This window comes from Struthio camelus, chromosome 4 (assembly GCF_040807025.1).
Source record: "Struthio camelus isolate bStrCam1 chromosome 4, bStrCam1.hap1, whole genome shotgun sequence".
NCBI lineage: Eukaryota > Metazoa > Chordata > Aves > Struthioniformes > Struthionidae > Struthio > Struthio camelus.
The window spans coordinates 60618878-60640365 of NC_090945.1; the positions used below are offsets into that span (position 1 = coordinate 60618878).

General features: G+C 34.4%; 1 protein-coding gene across 1 annotated transcript in view; it reads right to left on the bottom strand.

Annotated features, from left to right (window-relative positions):
- Nucleotides 1-21488, bottom strand: part of SLC30A9 (solute carrier family 30 member 9) — a 38940-nt gene that overhangs the window by 3716 nt on the left and 13736 nt on the right. The window contains exons 9-17 of the mRNA XM_068943018.1: nt 17704-17806; nt 14741-14796; nt 13249-13384; nt 12774-12813; nt 12262-12333; nt 11684-11791; nt 9717-9882; nt 3929-4058; nt 1386-1499 (exon numbers count right to left, since the gene is read on the bottom strand). Coding sequence (XP_068799119.1) covers nt 1386-1499; nt 3929-4058; nt 9717-9882; nt 11684-11791; nt 12262-12333; nt 12774-12813; nt 13249-13384; nt 14741-14796; nt 17704-17806 — 925 coding nt within the window. The remainder of the gene's footprint in view (nt 1-1385; nt 1500-3928; nt 4059-9716; nt 9883-11683; nt 11792-12261; nt 12334-12773; nt 12814-13248; nt 13385-14740; nt 14797-17703; nt 17807-21488) is intronic.

A 21488-nucleotide genomic window follows, 5' to 3' on the forward strand; every position in this document is an offset into this window, starting at 1 on the left:
ATATTTCTAAAAAATTCTACACTACAGCCAAGGCTGTAGTGCTCTTGAGCAGTGTCTCCTGATGAAGGCAAAGGCATTCATGGAAAGACCGTATTTGTCTAGCAGTCACTATAGTTCTGTATTCACTCTAGAAAATACTACAGAACTGACGCCAAACTGAAAACATTTGTCAGACCACATGCCTTGCTTAACCATCTAAGAACAAGGAAATGAATCCTGCATTTTATAAAGAAACATAAAATCAGAATGCCTACTATGGAAATGTACAGAATAGATACTATACACAAATTTCCACCAACAACTTCTTGTGAGATACACCATTCTTAGATGATTGAGTATTATTCCCTCTGCTGGTCAACCACAAGAGGGCATGAACATGCAAAATACCCATCTTTTCCACTGTGTTCCACACAGACCTGTTCTTTGAGATCCAAACAGTCCAGGTTTGGTTTGGTGTTTGTTTTGGGATCTTAAAATGTTTTTACAAATTACACACAGAAGTAGAGAACACTAAAAATCACATGCTTCTCCAATTCTGTTCAGAACTAGTAGTCAGGTACCAACATAGGCCTAAAGTCACATATAACCACAGCTAGGTGTCCAATCAGATCAGTGATATAATGCTAGAATTGCCAAGATCTGAGACAAATAATGTGTTAAATATGATTAAAAAAAGAGATCTTTCGTCATAAGACTACTCAGAACTAAACTGCTTCTATTTACAGTATGTAAAGAACATACAAAGAGAAAATGAAAGCAAGTAAGCCATTCTGACTATCCGCAGCTAATTCTCAGATTAAGATTTTAATGGCCATATTATAATTAGATTTAAAAATTGTAACAGTTCTGTTGTATCAAACAAAGGATTTTTAAAACTCAAAATGAAAAAAAGAATTATGAATTTTTATGTAATTATTAAAAAGTTATGATAGATCCATAAAGCAATGAACATTGTACTGCTTTACCAAGAGCAGAAAAGGTCAAGTAACCAGAGCTTTCAATCACACAATGATATCAGTTCTGATACAGGGTTAAGCGTCAGATTAAAAACCATTTGAAATTTGCTTCTTTAAAACTTAAACAGAATCCAAAAGCCTGTGAATAACCTGACATTCTGAGACTACCCTAGCACTGATGAAAACACAATCAAGTATCATTTCACGAAAAGTGTTCTATAACGGCATAAAAACCTGACCAAAATACATCGCAAACAGATCAAAGGCAAAGCAAGGGCTTGCTGCCGAACAGAATTTAGTTAATAAAATCATAGCAAAAAGTTTGGCATCAAGATTATCAATCAAAGACAATCCTCAAAAGTAGAAGCAGTGATATTGTTTAAAATGTTTTACAGAATAAACATTCCCTTATCAACAGCTAAATCTTACCTTCAGGTCCTTCTCAAGTCTGTCTACTTCGGCTCCCAGTGTGTCAATGATATTCTCACCATGCTTAAGCATGAAGGCTTCTAGTTCTTCAAGAGTCTTTACTTGTTGAATTTCCTAGCAAGAAATAAAATTTAGAAGGCTGAGATAAAGACAGGAAAAAGCCCTACCAAGGGTCCTGACATGCTTCCCAGGCCTGCAAACACAAAAAAAAGTTACCAGCTTTTGACACTTTCTTTCCAAACAGCATCTAGTCTGATGTTTCAAAGACATGGAAAAACAGTATCTATCTGGTGAAAATGACTGGCTTACCATTACACCTGCATCTGATACAAAACAACCTTTTATTTTTAATGGATTTTCTCCTTTATTTGCAGACTAAGTTTATAAAATTTCATTCATTTTCTAGAAGCTTCCAGGGTATCACCTGCCCACAGCAAGACAAAGTAGCTCATCTCTTTGTATTCTTTCCTCATCTTCATATCTTCTTGCTATTCCATCGTACTGCTTACTGTGGGCATCGCATTACCAACTGAACTCAAAATCCACATGGAATACTGAGACATCTGCTGTAAACACTACCCCTCTGTGATATCCAAAAACTGGAAGACTGCTGATGTGAACTCAGCATAGGAGACCAAGAGTATACCAAGCTGCAGGAATCAGGTTAAGGAAGACAGGACGCTACACTCCCTCTAATATTAGGCAGATTTCCACTACAGGTGAGAATTCCTCCCTCCAGAAAAGAGGCATTAGAAACACCAAAGAAAGTATCACAACAGTATTGTAAGTTTTTCTTAAGAGGTCCCACACCCAAGAACGGAGTCGGCCAGAAGCAGTTTACCCTACAGTATCTCGGCCATAGGTTAGGTGGTAAAGTTGCAGTATGTTTGACACAAATAGGTTACTGCTGACAGACAGAGCAAGTATTAAATAATCAATTTTTTTTTCATATACAACTACAAAGTAACATAAAGTTTAGTTTTCCCATTACTCTAACAGTGAAAAGAAGAATAATATCGAGTGAGCTTAAAAATACTCCAACCACACTAAGCTATGACTATGATCAGGGCAAGTCTAACAAGCAAAAGAAAAAAGATTAATCTGAAGGAGAGCATCCCAACAAGTATTTCCCAACTTTGGGAAGAGCAACATTGATATCAATACAGGATGATCTAATTATTTAAAAATATATACAGTCCAAAAGGCAAGTACTATGTCTCTTCTCGACTACAGATGGATGAGTCCTGACGATTATCCTTCAGAAACAGTCTCAGAGCAGACGGATGGTTACCAGATGGAGCTACCTAACTTGCATAAGAAAAAGTTGCCAACCTAGAAACATTTAGGAAGAACTTTCCCAACAAAACTAGCTGGAAGAACCAATGAAGGTACTTGCAAAACACTAAAAGGAGTAGTGAGTAAAGAATAAAAGTTAGTAAGATCCTTCCAAAGAAAAGCAGCATCCTGAACAGCAGCAACAGCAAAACAAAATACCTGAGATTTGGCAATATAAAAACTAAGAAAATCTGCTGTATCTCAGTTGTACAAAGTTGATAGCACTCTTCCTTCTAAAGAAAAAAGTATTAAATTAAAAAAAATAGATCATTTAGTGCATCAGTTTTTTTGTTTTTTTTTTAAAGGACGATGCACTCTCTTGATATTAAAGGGTGATACGTATTAAAAATGGGACACTGGCTAATGGCTTAAATTTAACTTACATGTAAACTCAGACACCTGGTAAGTCACATTTAACAGATAAACATAAAATCCAGATACATCTGACATCTACTTTTCATTTTGAAGGAGTATATAAGGGGCAGCAAAGTAAGAAATCTTGTAGCTACAAAAGAAAACATATATAAGCCACAGATATTAGTGAAACTGGATGACTACAGTTTGCTTATAGATAATACGAGGAGATTTAAATTATTTTTTCCTTTATACTTCATGCTTTGTAGCTTTGCCAGGTAAAACTCATCCAAGAGTGGTTTTGCATTTCTGTATTGAAGTGCGGGATTAAAAAAAAAGCCAAACTACATTAAAAACAGAGTCACTTACTTAAGGATGTTTAATTGTTAACTGCTGCTAAGTTATGTGATACAAGCAATCCATATTCAAGCTTAGTTTGAGCAGCAGGATCTGTAAACCATAAGACTGCAACTTCAGCACCCAAGGAGACTGCCTCTGCCAAAATAAATGCTTATTCTCTCTAAATATTTCTTAGAAAAATTATGTTCCTACCAAAATGATTTCAGACAAATCTATATTTGCTAAAAAAAAAAAAAAAAAAAGTTGAATTAAAATCTGCCCTCCTCCCTACCCAGGCCTTACTCAACCCAGAAATGGCTCTATTTCAGCAGCAAATAATATGATTCTGTGTAGAGATATTTAACAAGCTTTCAGAAAGTAAAAACATCTGCAATTCTTCAAAATGAAGACGTGGAATATATCCCACCTGTTTGAAAAACGTGCTTTGAACGTGCTTGAAATTGGGAAAGTAAAATCAAATGCCAGAAATTACAAAAACATTTTTTAAAACATACTTGTAGCAGCTGTTCAACGTCTTGTTTTTCCAGGTAAGAACGAGTAACAACCCGTCCATCAAAGTCTACTTCTGCCTTGAATCTCACTTTGCTCATTCCCATGTCTGTGGCTTTAACATCATGAATTGCTCTGAAATACACAATTTTTAAAGAAAATGTAGAACAACACACAGCAAACAATTAGGTAGTTTGAATTCTGGTGTTCACAACATTGTCACAGTAAAACAATTGTGTCATTTTAGAAGGCCATGGCCTTGGACTAACAAATCCTTATCATGCCACCATTCTCCCATTAAATACTGATTTATAGTTAACTAGTTACATCATTTCCATAGGTAACTAAGCCAACACAACTATCCCAACCACACCTATATACAGCTGAATACAGTAAAAAACAAAGTACAAAGAGCATGGTAGATTTTGAACTAGACTAAAATAAAGAAAATAAACCCACAAATACATCCCACAATAGAAAGTGGAAACTTCCCTAATCCTGAGTCAAATTCAAAATTCAATTTGTTTGCTATTGCACACAAGTTTTTGTGCTTTCTTCTGCTCTAGGATATAAAGATAATTTTTTCTGGAATAAGAAATTTATACATGCAATTATTTTAAAATGTATTAACTACCCTGATTTTGAAGAAGAGAACAGTGAGCTGTTGCCAATTACTGAAAGAACATGCTGCAATTATGGAGACTTCCTTTCCTAAATAAGTACAATTTGTAAAGGTATGACTCTCTGGAGAATTTTCCATTCCAAGTTCAATTTGATATGAGACAAAGTTGGGGACAATGTGTTGACTGCACTGAATTATTAAATCATGCCTAATCATAATACAACTGTTTGTAACTGGTGAAAATATTCCATTTATAGATTCCGAATATATTACAGAATATGAACATTGCAGTATGTTTACATTTTGGACCTCCGAAGATTTCTGTTCTTCTATACATACAATCTTACTCCTATTTGTGAATAAACTCCAAGATTTTTGAATGCAGGCAACAAACAAAAAGCCTGCCATTTTTCAGGAATAATAAGGTGTGAAGTAACCTTATGTCTAGATCCTCTAATACGTATTGTAATGCATTTCAAAAACGTAAAATTTTGTGAAACTTTTTTTCTAATTAGATAAACACAAACTTCATCTATCTTTAAAACAAAGTAGAATTTTAAATTGCCGTTGCAGAACGTTTCCACGTTTTTTCCATCAAGACCAGGAAGACTAAAACATGGGGTACAAATCACAGAGAAGTTCTGAAAGGTTTTATTTTGACATTTCCAAAGCAATACAAATACCTGACGTCAACTAAAAACTGCAAAGTATTCCAAATGTTTTGGTTTTACTGACAGAAAAATCCAATCTTGGCAAATTTAAAATTCCAGCATAAAAATCTAGATTCAGCAATAAAGCTCATCTGATGGAAAGTACAAAATTTTTTGCACCTATTTTACTAGGCTGTGCAATTTCATAGCACCTTTAAAATTAGGGTGCGCTTTTGTCTTAACCATTTCATTTGCTCTGCCCAGTTAGAAATGTTCCTTCACATCTGAACACTCATGCATTAGAATGAATTTCACAGAGGGCAGCGGGTGGAAGTGGAAGGTGTATTTCAGAAGTAGCCTTCTAAAATGAACCGCCTGCAGAGAACAGGAGGAATTTATTGTAATACTCAGCAGAAGAGAGTAGTATTAAACACATTTAAAAAAAAAAAAAAGAACAAACTAAATACTGACACCAAAAAATACATCCTTAGTAAACATGTAAGAAGATTAGAAAAAACCAGCAGCTTACTAGTAGCTATAAAGAATTTCCAGCTCCAATCAAGTTTCCACAGTAATTGTGGGAAGCCACCAAATCAAAACGACATTGACTCAAGTAACCAAAAATGGCATCAAACTATCTCCTCACACAGAAGGGTATTTAAGATATGAGATGTGGTTCAGTGAAGATTATTGAAGAGATTTTGAATTCATGTGATTCAAAACCGTTGAAAAACTATCAAGTGCAGATATATCAGAGCTAGGAGAGAGGATGATAAAAGAAATTTGAGATTTTCATTAGACAGTAATTTGGTATCAGAACTCAGTGGGATGATGCATGTATTGTATATGTAAATTTAAAAACAAGAAGTCTACCTTACTGTTTATAACCTGTCCCGAAAAGATAAGACAGTGAGTCAGGAGGAGAAAGTCACTAGTAATTCAGAAGTACAAATATGCATGCTAAAACTTATGTTGCAAAGCTTGTGCATGGAAGCTTCTGAGTGGCCAGTACAGACCATCAGTTCAAACTAAGGAACAGAGTAAGTTTGCATTAAAGCAGAATTTGTCACAGAGGACTTCAAGTTATGAATTGTGAGCCATCAGTAGAAATACTTTTTTTTTTTTTTAAACTAGAATGATATATTCTCCAACACAACAGTAGTACAACTACCAAATAGTTGTTATAAGCAAAAAATAAAGATGAAATAATCACTAAAAATTAGTAGGTACCTGGGCACCAGTTACAGCTTTCCACAGGAATAAACTCAGCACAGCCTGTACCAAATAAAATATTTTATTTCACAGTTTCAAAAGTTTATTTTCCTAAGTTTGAATTAAGCTGAATACAAGAAAGAGGCAGCAAAATCTGTGAATGAGAGTTAAGAATGGAACATTTATACCAGAAAACATAGAATCAAATAATCTTTCAACAGAAAGAACAACTGCAACTGAAAGGCCCTTATAGTTCACTGATGAAGTAAGGGCTACAAACAGAAATTACAGAGGAAAAATACATAGGAAGAGTAAGTAAATAGCCATCAGTATAAAAAGAAATTATGAAGTCCAGGAAACTGATAGGGCATTACTAGCAATGTGAAGGAGTTAGTTTTTGTTAACACAGCAGAAACAAAGGATAACTTAGAAACAAACCTGCCTCTAGATGCAAAAGGTAAAATTTTTTTTTTTACTAATAATACAGAATAGGTAGAAATATGCAACAAGTACTGTATTCTTGATGTGATAAATTAAAACAACAAGCTAGTACAACAAAGCGTTTCTCAGTCTATTAGTAACCAAGAGGCTTATCGGATAGTTAAAAAGAAATAAAATACTTCTAATTCAGCAGGCTCCATAACCTGCATTCAAGAGCTCAAAGAAATAAAAGTAACCACGAAGGCCAATCAATTTTTCATCTTGCAGTACTCATGAGATTGAAAAAAGTATTAACGACACTGTGCCAAAGTTTAAGAACGGCAAATAAGATAATCCGATTAACTAAAAAGCACTTCACCTGAAAACATAAGGCAAAATAGTGGAAAAGCTGAAAAAAAAAGGTATGTAAAGAGTATTAATTCCAGTCAACAAGGTTCTAGGGAATGTAGGCCTTGCCAAACAAGCCCTACCAAAAATAAAAAAATAAATCAAGATTTAGTTGAAAAAAAGATTAGTAACACAGAGATCATTTATTTCAGTAGTGTATCAGTTAGTATTATCCAATAACTCAAGTACTTTATAATTATCAATAGATAACTCAAACGTTTTATAATTATCACTAGAACATCATGTTCAGGTGACCTACTGATAGAACAATAAATTGCGGGGTGGGAGGGAAATCAGAGCCTCTGATCAGAGCCTCTCTTCAGTCAATTTGAACCCAAAACGCATTCTGATAAATGTCAAATTATTCCCAGGTATATCCCCCCCTTCATATTTGGCTGAACGCATCTGAAAAGAAAGATCACAAACCCTCCGTGAAAGAAAAAAGATTCTATTCTAGGATGCAAACTACTACAAAAAGGGTTGCGTTAGGAACTCATCTATGGCTTGACAGCCAAAGACTCTGAAAGGCTGAAATTAAAAGTGCAAATGTTAGTCACAGCTGTAAAAGAAGCCCAGTACTCAGGATTTGTTTTTCCTTTGCCTACGGTGACAGTAGGAAAAATGCTAAAATAGTACATACAGTGACCATGCCCACATTTAAGAAAATGTGGGAGTTTGCAGGTTTGAGAAAATGCCTGAACTCTTACAAGTCCAAAGGTAAGTTGATCAAAATGTACAAGTAGCCTTCGGGATAAGTACTTGATGCTAAAAGGATTTCTTCTGTCCAAAAAAAAAAAAAAAAAAAAAAAAAAAAAAAAAAGCAAAACCAAAAACAGAAACAAAAAACCCACACCCACAGCCTGAGGTTGGAGTAAGGGAAAAAAAAAAAGATAGAGTAAGTTTTTCCCCCCCAAATATTTCATAATCATAAGCAAGGGTAATATACAGCTATACACCATAAAGAAGTCTGAGATTAAGACCAGGTATCTTACTAGAAAATGTAATATAACTAAGCACAAGGTATTAGAGGAGCTAGACAAAAGACAAGCTGTGCAATACAAAGGAATTGAGCCAAATAATGTGATGGATCATACATACAGATCACTCAAGATAGATTGCACACAGAAGGCAGACAGTGTTACAGAAAGCTCCTGAACATGCTTCAGCTTCTAGCCTTAAGAGAAATATGCATCTAAGCACTTAACCACCATAAGAAGTCTTCATTTTTCTACCTTCATGCTTTTTTAAAATTAAGTTACTTCTTGTTTTAAAAAAATGTTTTTGGCCAGGAGAAGATGAACTAGATCTGCTCTGTTGAGAAATTAGGGCTGTTTACAGAGTGGAATATAACACTAAATGTTGTTTGGCATAGGAGAAACTGTAGGATTCTAGGATTCCAACCTGGGACAAGCAAGGATTCACTTTGGACAAAACAGCTATCAAATCACAAGCAAATAGCCCTGTGAACTCCACTACTCTAAAACAACGCTGTTAACGTATGTTCCACCTTTCAAACATGGCCATCACAGTGCTTTAATAGAGCTTAGTTCCTGACAAGTGAAAATTCTAACACAGCCCTACTCCATAACAGGGATCTTGTTTGTAACAACATGCCGAGCCTCTAGAACGAAGAGCATGTTGTTCTGATCTGTTGCTTGCCATTGAGATGATGCATTGCTTAGTTAATACAGGAATACTACTTGAAACCAAAACTAATGGGCTTGGAGTTTTGTCCACAGCTCAGTAACAACTACAGATAAAAAAGCCCTAACATATTCCAGCTGATTTGCACCAAAATATATACCTAAAGGTTAAGAAGAAAACAAAAAGGGGGTTGTTTCTAAACCAAGGTTAATAGGGCTAAAACTAGCTAAAATAGCTCCTTAAAAGCACTTTAAACAAGACATCAGAATTCCAACAGCCTGTAAGTTTGTTATTTCACTGCGAATTGCAGACTTTCAAAGAAAGCAGGGAAATTAGCACTGAGTTCATTCTGTAAGCATCTAATGTGCAGAATCCATTACATCATAACACTACTGCAGCACTTCACTGACAACTGTTACAGAATTCCAGAGACACTGATACCAACAATAAAGTACAATTTAAATATTTAAGTATTAATAAATTATAAAAACAACGTTACAGTATCGTTTCTGTGCTTGCACTTCATGCATTTAGAAATACTTCTAAATTTGTGATGGCATTCTCTAGATATGTGTCAATTCCTGTAATTAGTAACAGTGAGAACATATTTGACATTTTATTTCACCTATGGAAGAAATGACAGATAGAAGTAGTACGTGCTTATTAAACTTTCTAGCATGTGATAACTAAACTAAGTTTCTAAAATCTTAATCCAGAAGATTCCCTCTTAAAAAAGAAAAAAAGATTTCTCACATTTAAAGTTCTTGAACCATTCTTTTCAAGTGTTATCTTCTTGCTCTTTGCAGGGCTGAGATTTTCAGTTGCCCAGATTCTCACCTGACAACAGGGTCACTCTCCAGTAACTCGGTAAGTCGCTGCAGTTGTTCAGGTTGAATGGATCGTCCCAGCAGGGCTTCTGTGTTAGTGTAGATTAGAAATGCTGACACAGTTCCTAGCAAAGTTCCAACACCTAAAGACCCCAAGCTGTCATAATAAGGGTTTCCTAAAAATAATAATAAAAAAAGAAAACCTCAAATTAGTTTCACAGAGCATTTCTAAAACATAGCAAATAATTCAAGTTTCACACCAAAAGAAGAACATAAGAGATGGTTTTTGTTTTTTTTTAAATTCATGTGTTGGCATTTTGTACTTCCCTATTGATGAATAAGATGAACTTGGAAGAAAATAAGTTCTTACAATAAAGTCTCATGTCTCTCTCTCCCTCACTTAGAAAATACCATATTCTCCTGACTCCTCTAGGACTAATAAATCAGTCAATTCTTCTGTCAGCTACTTGGGTTCTGGGATATACATTTAACTTTATGACTATAAAATTATAGACACCTAAAAATAAGTAGCAGCACAATCAAAAGACTGTTCTTTCATCAGCAAGGCAATGTTGTCTTACGAAGACAATTTTATATAAATATACATATAACTCCACCATTTTGATGCATATATAGAACAGTCCTATATGACTCTTCCTATCAACTTAAAAGCTTGCAAGTATTAACCACTCCTGGAATGCAGAACTTATATAATGGATGTGCTAAACATGTATTCATTCATATTCAGATTTGTTCGGAAACTAGAGGTGGAATGAAAAAAATTAATTTGACATCTATATAAAGAATGAAACTTGTAACTCATTAATATTTGTTTTTCTGTAGGCTTTTAACACATTTATTTTTCTAAACAACTAAAAACCTAAAGCTAGGACTTACAAAGGGACAAATCAGTACTCTTCTCCCTTTAGAAAACTTAACTGTGCAGCAAAGGCAGATTTTTGCAGCTTTGAATCATATGCCACATAGATGATCATATCTGCATGAGTTAGGTTTGCCACATTATCTTTGGATTAAAATAACTGCTCTTGATCAACACTAACACCATTCTGTATCTGAAGGAAGGCGAGAACTGCTTCCTTAAATCCTCCCCACGTGCACGTGCAGAGGCATACAACTGAGTAAGGAAGCTCAAATTATATAATCACATTAAGATAGGGAGTGATTTAAATATACTTTTAATAAAAAATACCTTAAGCCTGCCTGACAAAACAGGTCAAAAGGAAGTTAGACCCACTGGCATACAAGTACTCTTTCAAGCTTATTTCCACCAATAATAGACAGATGGAAAAAAAAACCCATACTGTTTTCTAATTTTAAATATCTTCCTTTCAATCTACTGGAAATCAGATTAGAAAAGAGTATAAAACCTCCAGAAGCTAACAAAATAGAAGAATCAGAAAAGAGCAGAGATATATTTTCTTCAAAATTTACTTTTAGAAATTTACTCAAATTCCTCAAATCTGAATAGCAGATTGTAACACAAGGGTGTTCAGGGTTTTTTTCCTTTTTTTTTTCTTTTTTTTTTTTTTTGAATCACTATAAGCTGCAATTGAATGTCACCAGCAAGGGTGGTTTGCATGAAGCAACGAAACAGCAAATGCATGTGCAATCTTAGGGGAAGAATTCCGCATAAACTGAAGTCTGCGTAACTAATAAATTTTCCACTGTCTGTAAACCATACAGCAACACATTTTTTATAAAGCGTGAAACAAATGGTCTACTTAAAAACTGAAGAACAGCTGTTGTCAATCTTCAGTTGTTTCTGCTAACAAAATTGACATTCTAGGCAGAGCAAGGTGGAAATAAAGTCATACTATGACAAGAAGTTCAATGAACCTAAAGAATAGCCATATATTTAAATCAACTGGCATAAGCCAAATAAAACATGTTTTGTGTTCATATCATGCACAGAAGAAAACTCGTACCCAGTCTGCCTCATTTTGAGGTAGAATTTACCTGTTAAAGAAGTCAGACCCATACAGGTAGCAGCTACGGCCACACTCAGAACTGCAGCAGCATCCTCCAGTAACACCACATTTGTACTAGGATCACGACTCTGCACAACTGTATGCAATAAAAATTGCACTGCTGTAGAAATCTTAGTCTTGCTTTATTATGCATAGTACTTTACAAACTACATCAATGCAAGCAGGTTAAGAGGAAAAATTTCCAAAAGTATAACATTGTAAAGCATGAATTTTTACATATGCGCACTTTTTTAAAGCATTCATAAATATGTAGAACAAGCCTTACACCACTTACGGAAGCTTCTCCAAAATATCTGAAAATCTAATGGGGGGGGATTTATCCCGAAGAACGCAAAACTACTTTAGTTCAATTGTCTAAGCAGTGCTACTTAAATCAACAGGTTTTTACCTATTTTATAAAACGTATTTGTTGCTAGAATAGAAAACATATAGATTAAGCGGGTCGGGGGAAGGGAAGATAGACAAAGCTTTCTATAATTATGCAAATACAGATAAATAGATTCTGTTTTAAATAATCACATACCTTATTGTTATAACGACACATACCATATTGATAGAATGAGAGACCCTTCGCTCGAGCACTCCTCCGAATTTCATTTATAGCAACAAGAAGAGTAGCTGAAACAATACCAGAGTAGTTGCTGAAAATGGTTAGAGGCGAAATAATTTATGTCTCAATTTTGAAAAGTGAAAACCTTTCCTTATATCGTAGCAACAAGTCATCTAGAAAGCTCTGCAATCCATACTTTAACCAATGACAAAGTATAAAGCTATACCTTTATCCCCATGCACACCTCCCCACACAAATCAAAATAGTTTATTCATTTATAGTTTAATATAAATATGTTCTCAAATGATGTGTTCACTTTTTTATTACATAGGCAAACGAGGAAAGGAAAAAAGTATTCCCAAATACAATATAACTATCAGCAACAGAGCTCAAAACTTTTCTGTCGTGTAAGCAAAGACAGAAAAAAGCATTATTACTAATAATTACTCAGATTGTACTGTCAGAGGTTAAGAATACACAGATAGAAATATTTCTTAACAAGGCATACCTCCTTCGGATACCAATGATCCTGCTAAAATGCAGTATGCCTGTATGAAAACAACAAAAAAAAAAGTGTCTCTTAATTATCACATTATACATCTATCTGTACAGATTCCCCCACCACAGACTATTCAAAAGATACATTCAAGAACCCTATTCCCCACTCTGCCATGCAGGTATCCATAATTAAAAGACAATGATCTGATGATCAGCAACATCTAAATTATACAACATGTATTGCAAAACGGGAAAGGATACTGGAAAGCGAGAAGGGAAACTGCAGGGTTTAAAGGACAACTCATTTTGCTGTAAGATCAACTACAGTTCCACATGATTTTTTTCTCGAAATATTCTCAGCAAAGCTGACTGCAATTGTTTTGGGATTCAAACTGACTAAAGAAGTGTATTTCATACTACGCCATTACTTTCTATTAAGCCACCAGTACTATCTACAGGTACAATATCAAACAAGATCTGCTTACCCAGAGAAGAGATTCTATAGGATGAGGATGGAGTAAACCCATGATCCCATGATACCAAGAAAGTCCTGCACCCATCATGAAAATTCCTACTCCGCTAATCAGGGAGGCAATATAGCGCATATTTGTGAAACCATACCTAGATAAAAACAAAGAAAGTGATTTAGGAAAACAAGATTCTAGCTCTTCACAAATATATCTACAAGTTTTTCCATGAAGTTTGTCCATGTCTTGAAAACTAGCACCACATGACTGGGCATCTACTTAAAATACAACTGCTAAATCTTGTCTAATTTAAAAAAAAAAAAAAAGCCCTCTGAAAAAGGATATTTAGTACGTACAAAGATATTTTTCTAATTCCTTTTTAAATAAGCTATATAAATAGCTGTACTAGCTCTTGTGCAAAGACTGAGGTATTTATTAATGTAAACAAATCATTCTAGTGTTTAATGAATATGTTGTATTTACATTTTATTGAAATGTTACTTCTAAATGAAAACTCTGGGCATTGTAGGCAGCTAGTCTACGTACTTTATTCCCTTTAAATTAAAATTATAAAATGTGTGACACCTTTAGGTAGCTCTACTAACAGCAAATTTTCAACACATGCAGTTTTACGAGTATGGAGAACGTCTAAAGCAATACTAAAGTGTACATTTATTCATCTTTTTTTGTATTAACTGCTACTAACAACAATATATTTCTTTAGGGACATTTAAAAAATAATAGTACAGAATACTATGGAAGAAGAAGGGGAAAAAGTAAGAGAGGGAGGAGCTGCAAAGAAAGTTTAGACAAATTTAAGATTAAAACATTTCTCATATTACTTGATGCTCTTAATGAAGAGAAGTTTATCTAATTCTGTAAGTCAAACATACTTTAACCTATTGCTTATAGTATTAATGATTTGTTCATCCAAAAATGTGAAGGGTAAAGCATGTTATCGCCAAGAAAATATCACAAAGACGATAGCTTCAAGCTTTCATGAAACTGTAAGAACATATCATTAAAATTCTCTATTACTCGGACAAAAAAAATAGTAATTTCAGTCAACTAGAGCTCCTTACTTGTATCAAATGATACAAGTGGTTTCCTCACAGAAACGGGAAAGAGGACAGTAAACTTTTATTTAAAGAGCTTGCTCTTCACGTGGAGAATATTTAGAAACAGAAATGTTTAAGAACAAAGTAAATCTATCCAACAGAAGAGCCTAGAATAACTTTAAGGAACAATGTCAAAAAATAATGCACTACAAAAAGCATATCAAAACAAAAAAACCCACAAAATATAACATGCATCAAGACACTGAAGCTAAAACTCCTGCAGTTTGGCAGACATCCCTATTCTTATTATTTCTATTGTAAAGATAGGGGGAAAAATACACTTTAGAAATTATATTAATCAGTAAATTAAAAAGAACAGGGAAATGCACAGAAAGAACTCATCTTACTCCTATATATAATTACTGAAACCATTATTTACTCCAAAAGCTTACGGATGACTAGGGTCAGGTGTCCTTGCAGACTGACTGATGCCCAAAGCTAGTAATGCCTATTTAGGACAAAAGGAAAAACCATCAGTTGAAAAATGTAAGAAAGATTGACTGAGTTTGAAAGATAAATAAAATCAGATACAATTTGCTTATTTTCACATGTACTTTGTTTCTGATGTTATATTACAGTTGGAATATTGTCCTCAATATCTGCCTTCCACTATCTGCCTCCCATAAGAATTATTAACTGCAACTGTAAGACATTTGTAAATGGCAATTTAAAGAGAGTGTTAAGTGCAATTTCAAGTTTTGTCTTTCTAATATAAAGGGATGTAGTTGTTCAGGAAATACAGCTATCTAAATAAACACCTCTTGAAGAGAAATCATACACAGACTATGGTGACAGCATTCAAAATTTAGCACAATTATTTCACATTGCAGCTTCCTTCATTAGTAAACTTAACATTTTCTGAACTGAACAAAAAAAAAAAATTTTTTTATCAGTGGTAGATAATACCACTATCAAACTTGATTCACCTATAAATTGACACCCTCTGACAAATTAATCTCACATACCTTAACTTTAAGGCTGTCTCCCCACAAATCCCCCATAAATCTCTAAGTATTATCAGCTGAATTAGTAGCATCCCTCTCTCCACTATACAGCTGGAACAGCAAAAAGATTGTATAAGATCACTAAAAAAAAAAAGAAAATAAAGCAGAACGCAAGTTCTCAACTCAGTCCTTCCAGACAGACAAGCATACTAGGTACAACCAAAGTAAAAAGGGTGGCAAAAACAATGTTAAAATGCTTAAAGTCTGCTCTGAGGGTCAGTACGTTCCTCAAAGTTAGAGGAGCATAAGACCTTTTTTTTTTTTATAGCAGCCTCATATCATAGGCTATCCTCCTTGTTTGCCAATGGGTTCCAGCTACTCACTTTTTTTTTTTTTTTTTAAATTTCCCAGGCCTGCTACACCAAGAACTGCAGAAAAAGAGGATTCTTTCTACCCTGGAAAGAGGGAGATTGCCAGGTCTCACAACGTATGGCTCACACACCCCTGGGAAACAGTGGAAAAGTCAACACTAATCTGGTCCCTTCACTCTAATATAACACACCCAGCTCTGAGTCTGTCACATCACCTATTAAAATGAACATGCCTCACGTGTGGCTAGTTGCGCTACGTGTGGCCACCAGACAATCTAGAAGCAGAAAAAGAAACCATGCCGCTCACATTCTCAATGTTCTTCTACCAAGAGACGTTTAAGCAACAAAATCTGTCAATTCTATACCTGGTAGCGAAGGTGTTTCAAGTTAACATTTAACCAAAATAATAAAGACGTATGCTTTGCAGATCATCTTAGTTTCAAGCCCCACTGATGATCCATGAAATAACTCAGTATGGTTCTACTTACTGCAACTCCTGTCTTTCAATTTAATTCTAAAAAGCCTTAAGAATCTATATTCTGACTTGTTTCATTCTGACATTAACATGAATTCTAAAAATACCACAGAATTTTAATTTTAGAAGCATCAGGACACACACTCAATAATGCTGCCAGATGACCAATACCTCATTCTTGTCTGTTAGGGCAGTGAGCGAGACCGATGACTATGAGGAGAGAGAATGTAACTCGAATTACAGGGATTCGGCACTGACACTGCTCTCCCAAGGTTAAAAATGGTAATGTTGCACATATGCTTTGTGACAAATAAAATTAAGCCTGTTCTGGGAACTATTTCCTAATGTTTGTATATTTGACTAATATTTTAACCTTTTTGGAGTGCAATTTCAGCTCATTAGTTAATGAAAGGGAAAAATAAGTCGCAACTGAAGTATGCAATGCTCTATTATATGAAACACCATGAGTTTAGAAAAGAATAGAGAAATAATTGAGGTGAAGTTGAAATAATGTAGATGTATTGCACATAGTATTACATGAGCAGAAAAAAGAGTCTAAATATTAAAATAGACTTCACTTATGATTATGGGTGATTCTTTCTATATGTAACACTTCTAAACTAGATCAATGTTTCTGCTATTAGTTTATGAATTCTCCATCAAATCACTGACATCAATATAAAAGGTAAATAAAAGATCAGCTGGATAACATAATACCTGTAGAAACCTCTAGTTTTGGAAAGTAAACGCGCAACAGAGTAACAACAGCTTTGTACTCAGGCTGGGAAACAGCACAAAGCTCTTAGCAGTGTTTCTGCAAGTAATGTGAATTCCTAACAAAATGTGTCTTCATCTGTTTGTAGTTTGATAAAAACTGTAAATAACAATAACATTACTTTGCAAGTGAAACTCACTTTTGTCTGCAGAAAAATAAATATACACATACATATTACAGGTACACAGAAAAGAGTACATTTCCTACTGCAAGCACACACAATTTGTCACACTGTAGGCAAGCTATGTAATCTGAGTGACTAAACCCAGAAAATATTCAATAATCAAATTTAAAAAATAAACAACTCTCTCAGGTGTAATGGTTGAGCTAAAAAAAAAAACACCTTAAAACTGTTGTGCTCTGATATTATTTAAATGGCCATTAGATTAAGTACTAATTTTTTCTTTCCAGATTATACTACTACTAAGCATGTAGACCATACAAGCTAGTGCAAAAATGAACACACAAGTACTGAACAGGAAGATTACAGTAAATAAACATCACAGCTTAATCTGAAAGTTATATTTAATAAAGTTCATGCTGACAAACATGGAATTTCTAGGCTTTTCTCTTCAACTCCAATTTCCTTTACAAAGTATGTTCATACATGACAAGAATAAAGAATTCGGCCATGTACCCTAGTCTCACTAAATAAAACACGAATATGCTTTCATTTCTCCATTTGTTACTATTTAGACACTATAGGCTAACTAACGATCACTAGTAGATTGTATTATTGCTTTCAACCGTAATAAAATTACTGTAAGTATCTATCTTTAAAAACACTCACCTGGTTGCAAGTGTCTGCTAAAGAATGTATGGCTTCCGAAAACATACTTGCAGAACCCGTGTAAACCCAAGCAAGTAGCTTAAAGAAAAAATTCAACCCATTTCTGAAATTAAAGAAAAGAAATAAGCTAAACAACAGAATATTTGGCCCTTAATATTTTCAGTAAAACCACAAGCATTGTATAATCATGCACTACCTGCCAGCAAGTAATGAAACCAAATAGCAGTTCATTAGGGACCTGTACAGGCAGATAAGGCACACACATTTTCTGCATGTATACTATGTTAAAAAAACCCTTTCAGCCAAACTTGATATGTAAAATATACACTTTATTTTTCCTGAAATAGTTAACTTTAAGCAATGCTAGACAGAGTATGCTTCCTGAAAGCTAACATCACATTCAGAACTCAGCGCAACTACTTGCCTATCTCTATACTCATATCAAGCTTTTCCCATCAGTGGAGGAATACAGGCCTTACTAATTCCCTTTTCTGTTACTTCAATCCTTCCAGATCCCCTCACAATACTGAAGTGCAAAGTTCCCCACTCCAGTCTCAGCTTGGGCAGTTCCTAACAGGATACAAACATAAAATGACATACAGGAAGACAAGACAGGGAATAACCAATAGATTATGCTGTAACAATTTTCTAAGATAATTTCCATTAAGATATCCAGTGTGATCTGTCAAGTCCCTTTTAGATTACAAGACCACTAGGGCAAGCATTTTGTTATTTTGTATAGAGCAAGTAACAATTAGTACTAAAATTAGAGTCTGTACTCTCACAAATATAATAGGTTCCACTTCAACCATGTTATCGGTATCAGCAGGCTAACTGTTACAGTTTTGTTACAAAAGAAATCAGACTGGAGGATTACAAAATTCGCCTCTATCTTTTTAAAGATATTTAAGTTTACCTTAAGTTTGGCAATTTTAAAAAAAAGTATTCAAATGACATTTAGTGTTAAAAACAAGTATTAAGAACCTGTTGTAATTGCACCTTTAAACAACCACGTGACAAAAAAGTATATACAAGTTGAGGAAGCACAAATCTAGCCCCTTCCCATACACAGAATTATACAGTTTACTGAATAACATTCATTTTAAGGCCACCCATGAAGAATTCCCAAGACGGGAAGTATTATCATAATTTATAGGCACGGAGAGAGAAATGAAAAGCTTAGGTTAATGAATACCCCAACCAGAAAGGAAGTCTGTTATAACACTAATGCACAATTGAATCCTCCTGTTTTAATAACAATTTCTTTCAACTCACAGCACAGTACAGCGTTAGCACAGGAAAAAAAAGGAAATAAATTACAGTGGGATTCATGAATATATTATTGGCTTTATATTCTTCTTCTCAGTGTTGCATTAATGGATTTGACAGCTTATCTGAAGGTGCAGTTCAGTTGTAGGGCCCCCATCTGTTCAGATGGCACAATAGGGACTCAGCTAATATTTTACTTCACCCCCACAAATTCCATGTTTGGGGGGGGGGGGGGGGATCTGACATCTTAGAACTCTAAAGAAACAACCATGCTAAGCTTTTCAAGTGTCAAGTCCAGCAACATTATTAATTTATTAATGATGCCCAGGAGATTGGAGATAGAAGGTAGAAAGATCAAGAGTGATATATAATAAATGTATCGTAAAGAAAATCGTGAGTCAAGAACTATTTGGTGTTTCCTTTCTAACAAGATGTTCATATCAACGTTAGACAATAGATAAAAGTCAGTTGTGAGGGAAAAAAAATCAGATTTTTGCCGCAAATACAATATATTTCACGTAAAAATAAAACTAAACCAAATTCACCACTGCGTTTCAAAATAATACAAGAGCTATGAAAGCCTAAATTCTATTCAGGAAATATTACAAAGACTTTAAATAGCAGAGGAGAAAATAGCCCAAAACTCTGAGAGGTCATCCAAAATATTCTGAATCAGTTTGATATAACAAAGTCAACTTTTAACACAACTGCTGATACAGAGAATATTTGCTCTATTGTACTGAAATGAGCTAGACTGAACTGAATTAACTATCTCATTTCAAAACCGCATGGACCTGAAAGAATAGGAAATCTTACCGAAACCTAAATGAAAACTAGGCAAAATCTGAAAAATACTCATTCTAGTGTTTTAAATATCATGTCAAGAAACAACAAGTTTGATTCATAAGTTAATTATAAATCTCTTGCTTACTAAGCCAAACTTTTAATATACACAATACGTTCTAATAAGTCTCTCTTCTGCATCTAGAAAATAAATAGTTTCATTCAACACAACTATGCTTCTAACTGTATTACAAAGCCCACAGAGAAGTCATACATTCACCAACAAAAGGAAAAAGTAAAAAGTAAAAAAAAAATGTGTTGAAACAGATATACAATATATCCTCCAGGCTGTCTTTACAAGTTTAGTGAGAAGTCGGAATGTAGTTGATAACTTTAAAATGTATTGAGATGCAATCAGAAAGAATCAGCTTTAAAAAAAAAAAAAATTACATAAATGCAAAAGCAGATCAAAATAAATTATTCAAACTTTCTAATTTAAACAACAATTAAAAGAAATTCAAATAAACTTATCCCGCCAGAAAGCTGTAAACTTTAAAAAAAAAAAAAAAAGGGGTTTAGTACTTTTTTTAAAATTTATAATTCCAAATTTGTTCCAACAAAGATAACCACCTTAAAGCCCAGAGAGGCATGTGTTGTATTGGAATTACAGGGAACTGAAAAATATATACACGAGGTACCCGCATGTGATTGCCCACTATTTATACTCTAGCTTACACCAAGAGATAATGGACTTAGAAGGACTTCGTCTGATTTATAACCATTCTTGTACACCTATGTAAATTATTGAGGCTTTTGAAAAGACAGCAATAAATAAATGTTGAAATTAATAATCAAACCAAACATATCCAGGTTCATTATGGGTGTCTAAAATCTAAGTTTGAAAACTAATGCATTTCATCAGACTTATTTCCAAATAAACAGCAACATGAGAAACATCCTTTGCCACTAGCACTTTTAAGAAATACTATACACCATGCAAAGTTTTTGCTGTCTGAAAAGATAATAATATTAGCATGACCATAAAATCACCTCAACGATGGCATACTCCAAAGAATTTGTTTAGTTAGTGTTGTTATCGGATAGGAATGAACCAACATTGTGTTCCTGTTATTTCTTCAACATGGCTTCAAAGTTTCATTCTCAGACACAGAATTCTGTCTAACACTGTCGAGTCTACCAGCTCAGATAACTATGTCCTCACAGGTGGATCCACAGGCAAGAACTCTTCTGTTTGAACCCCATTTCACTCGCACTAAGGAGAACCGAAGTTTGCAAACAGCCTACCAAATCATTCCAACTGGAAAAGTTTTGAGATAGATTTGCCTTTCCTGACCCAAAACTAGACTCCAAAAAAGCCCATACTGATGCCAATGAGATCAGCACCATAAACAAAGAAGTCTTGTATGTCTTGCACTGATGGCATCTCTTGAAAATCCATCTCAATCTCTGAAAATTCATCAGGTATTTCAGGGTCGCAGTAGATCTTATAACTCCTAAAAAATTTCACATGAAAGGTGACTAAGCAGCACAACAGGCCCTACAAGCTTCTGCTGGCCTGGCCTTCATACATTCTTCTTTACAGGCCCTAATCATCTGAAAGGTATTTATGAAGGCAAGACTGCAGCACAGGAAGTGCAATGTTTATAGCAACGTCCAATTCAAAAATCTGGAGGCAAAGTCTATACATATAGATTATTGTAGAAGAAAATTAA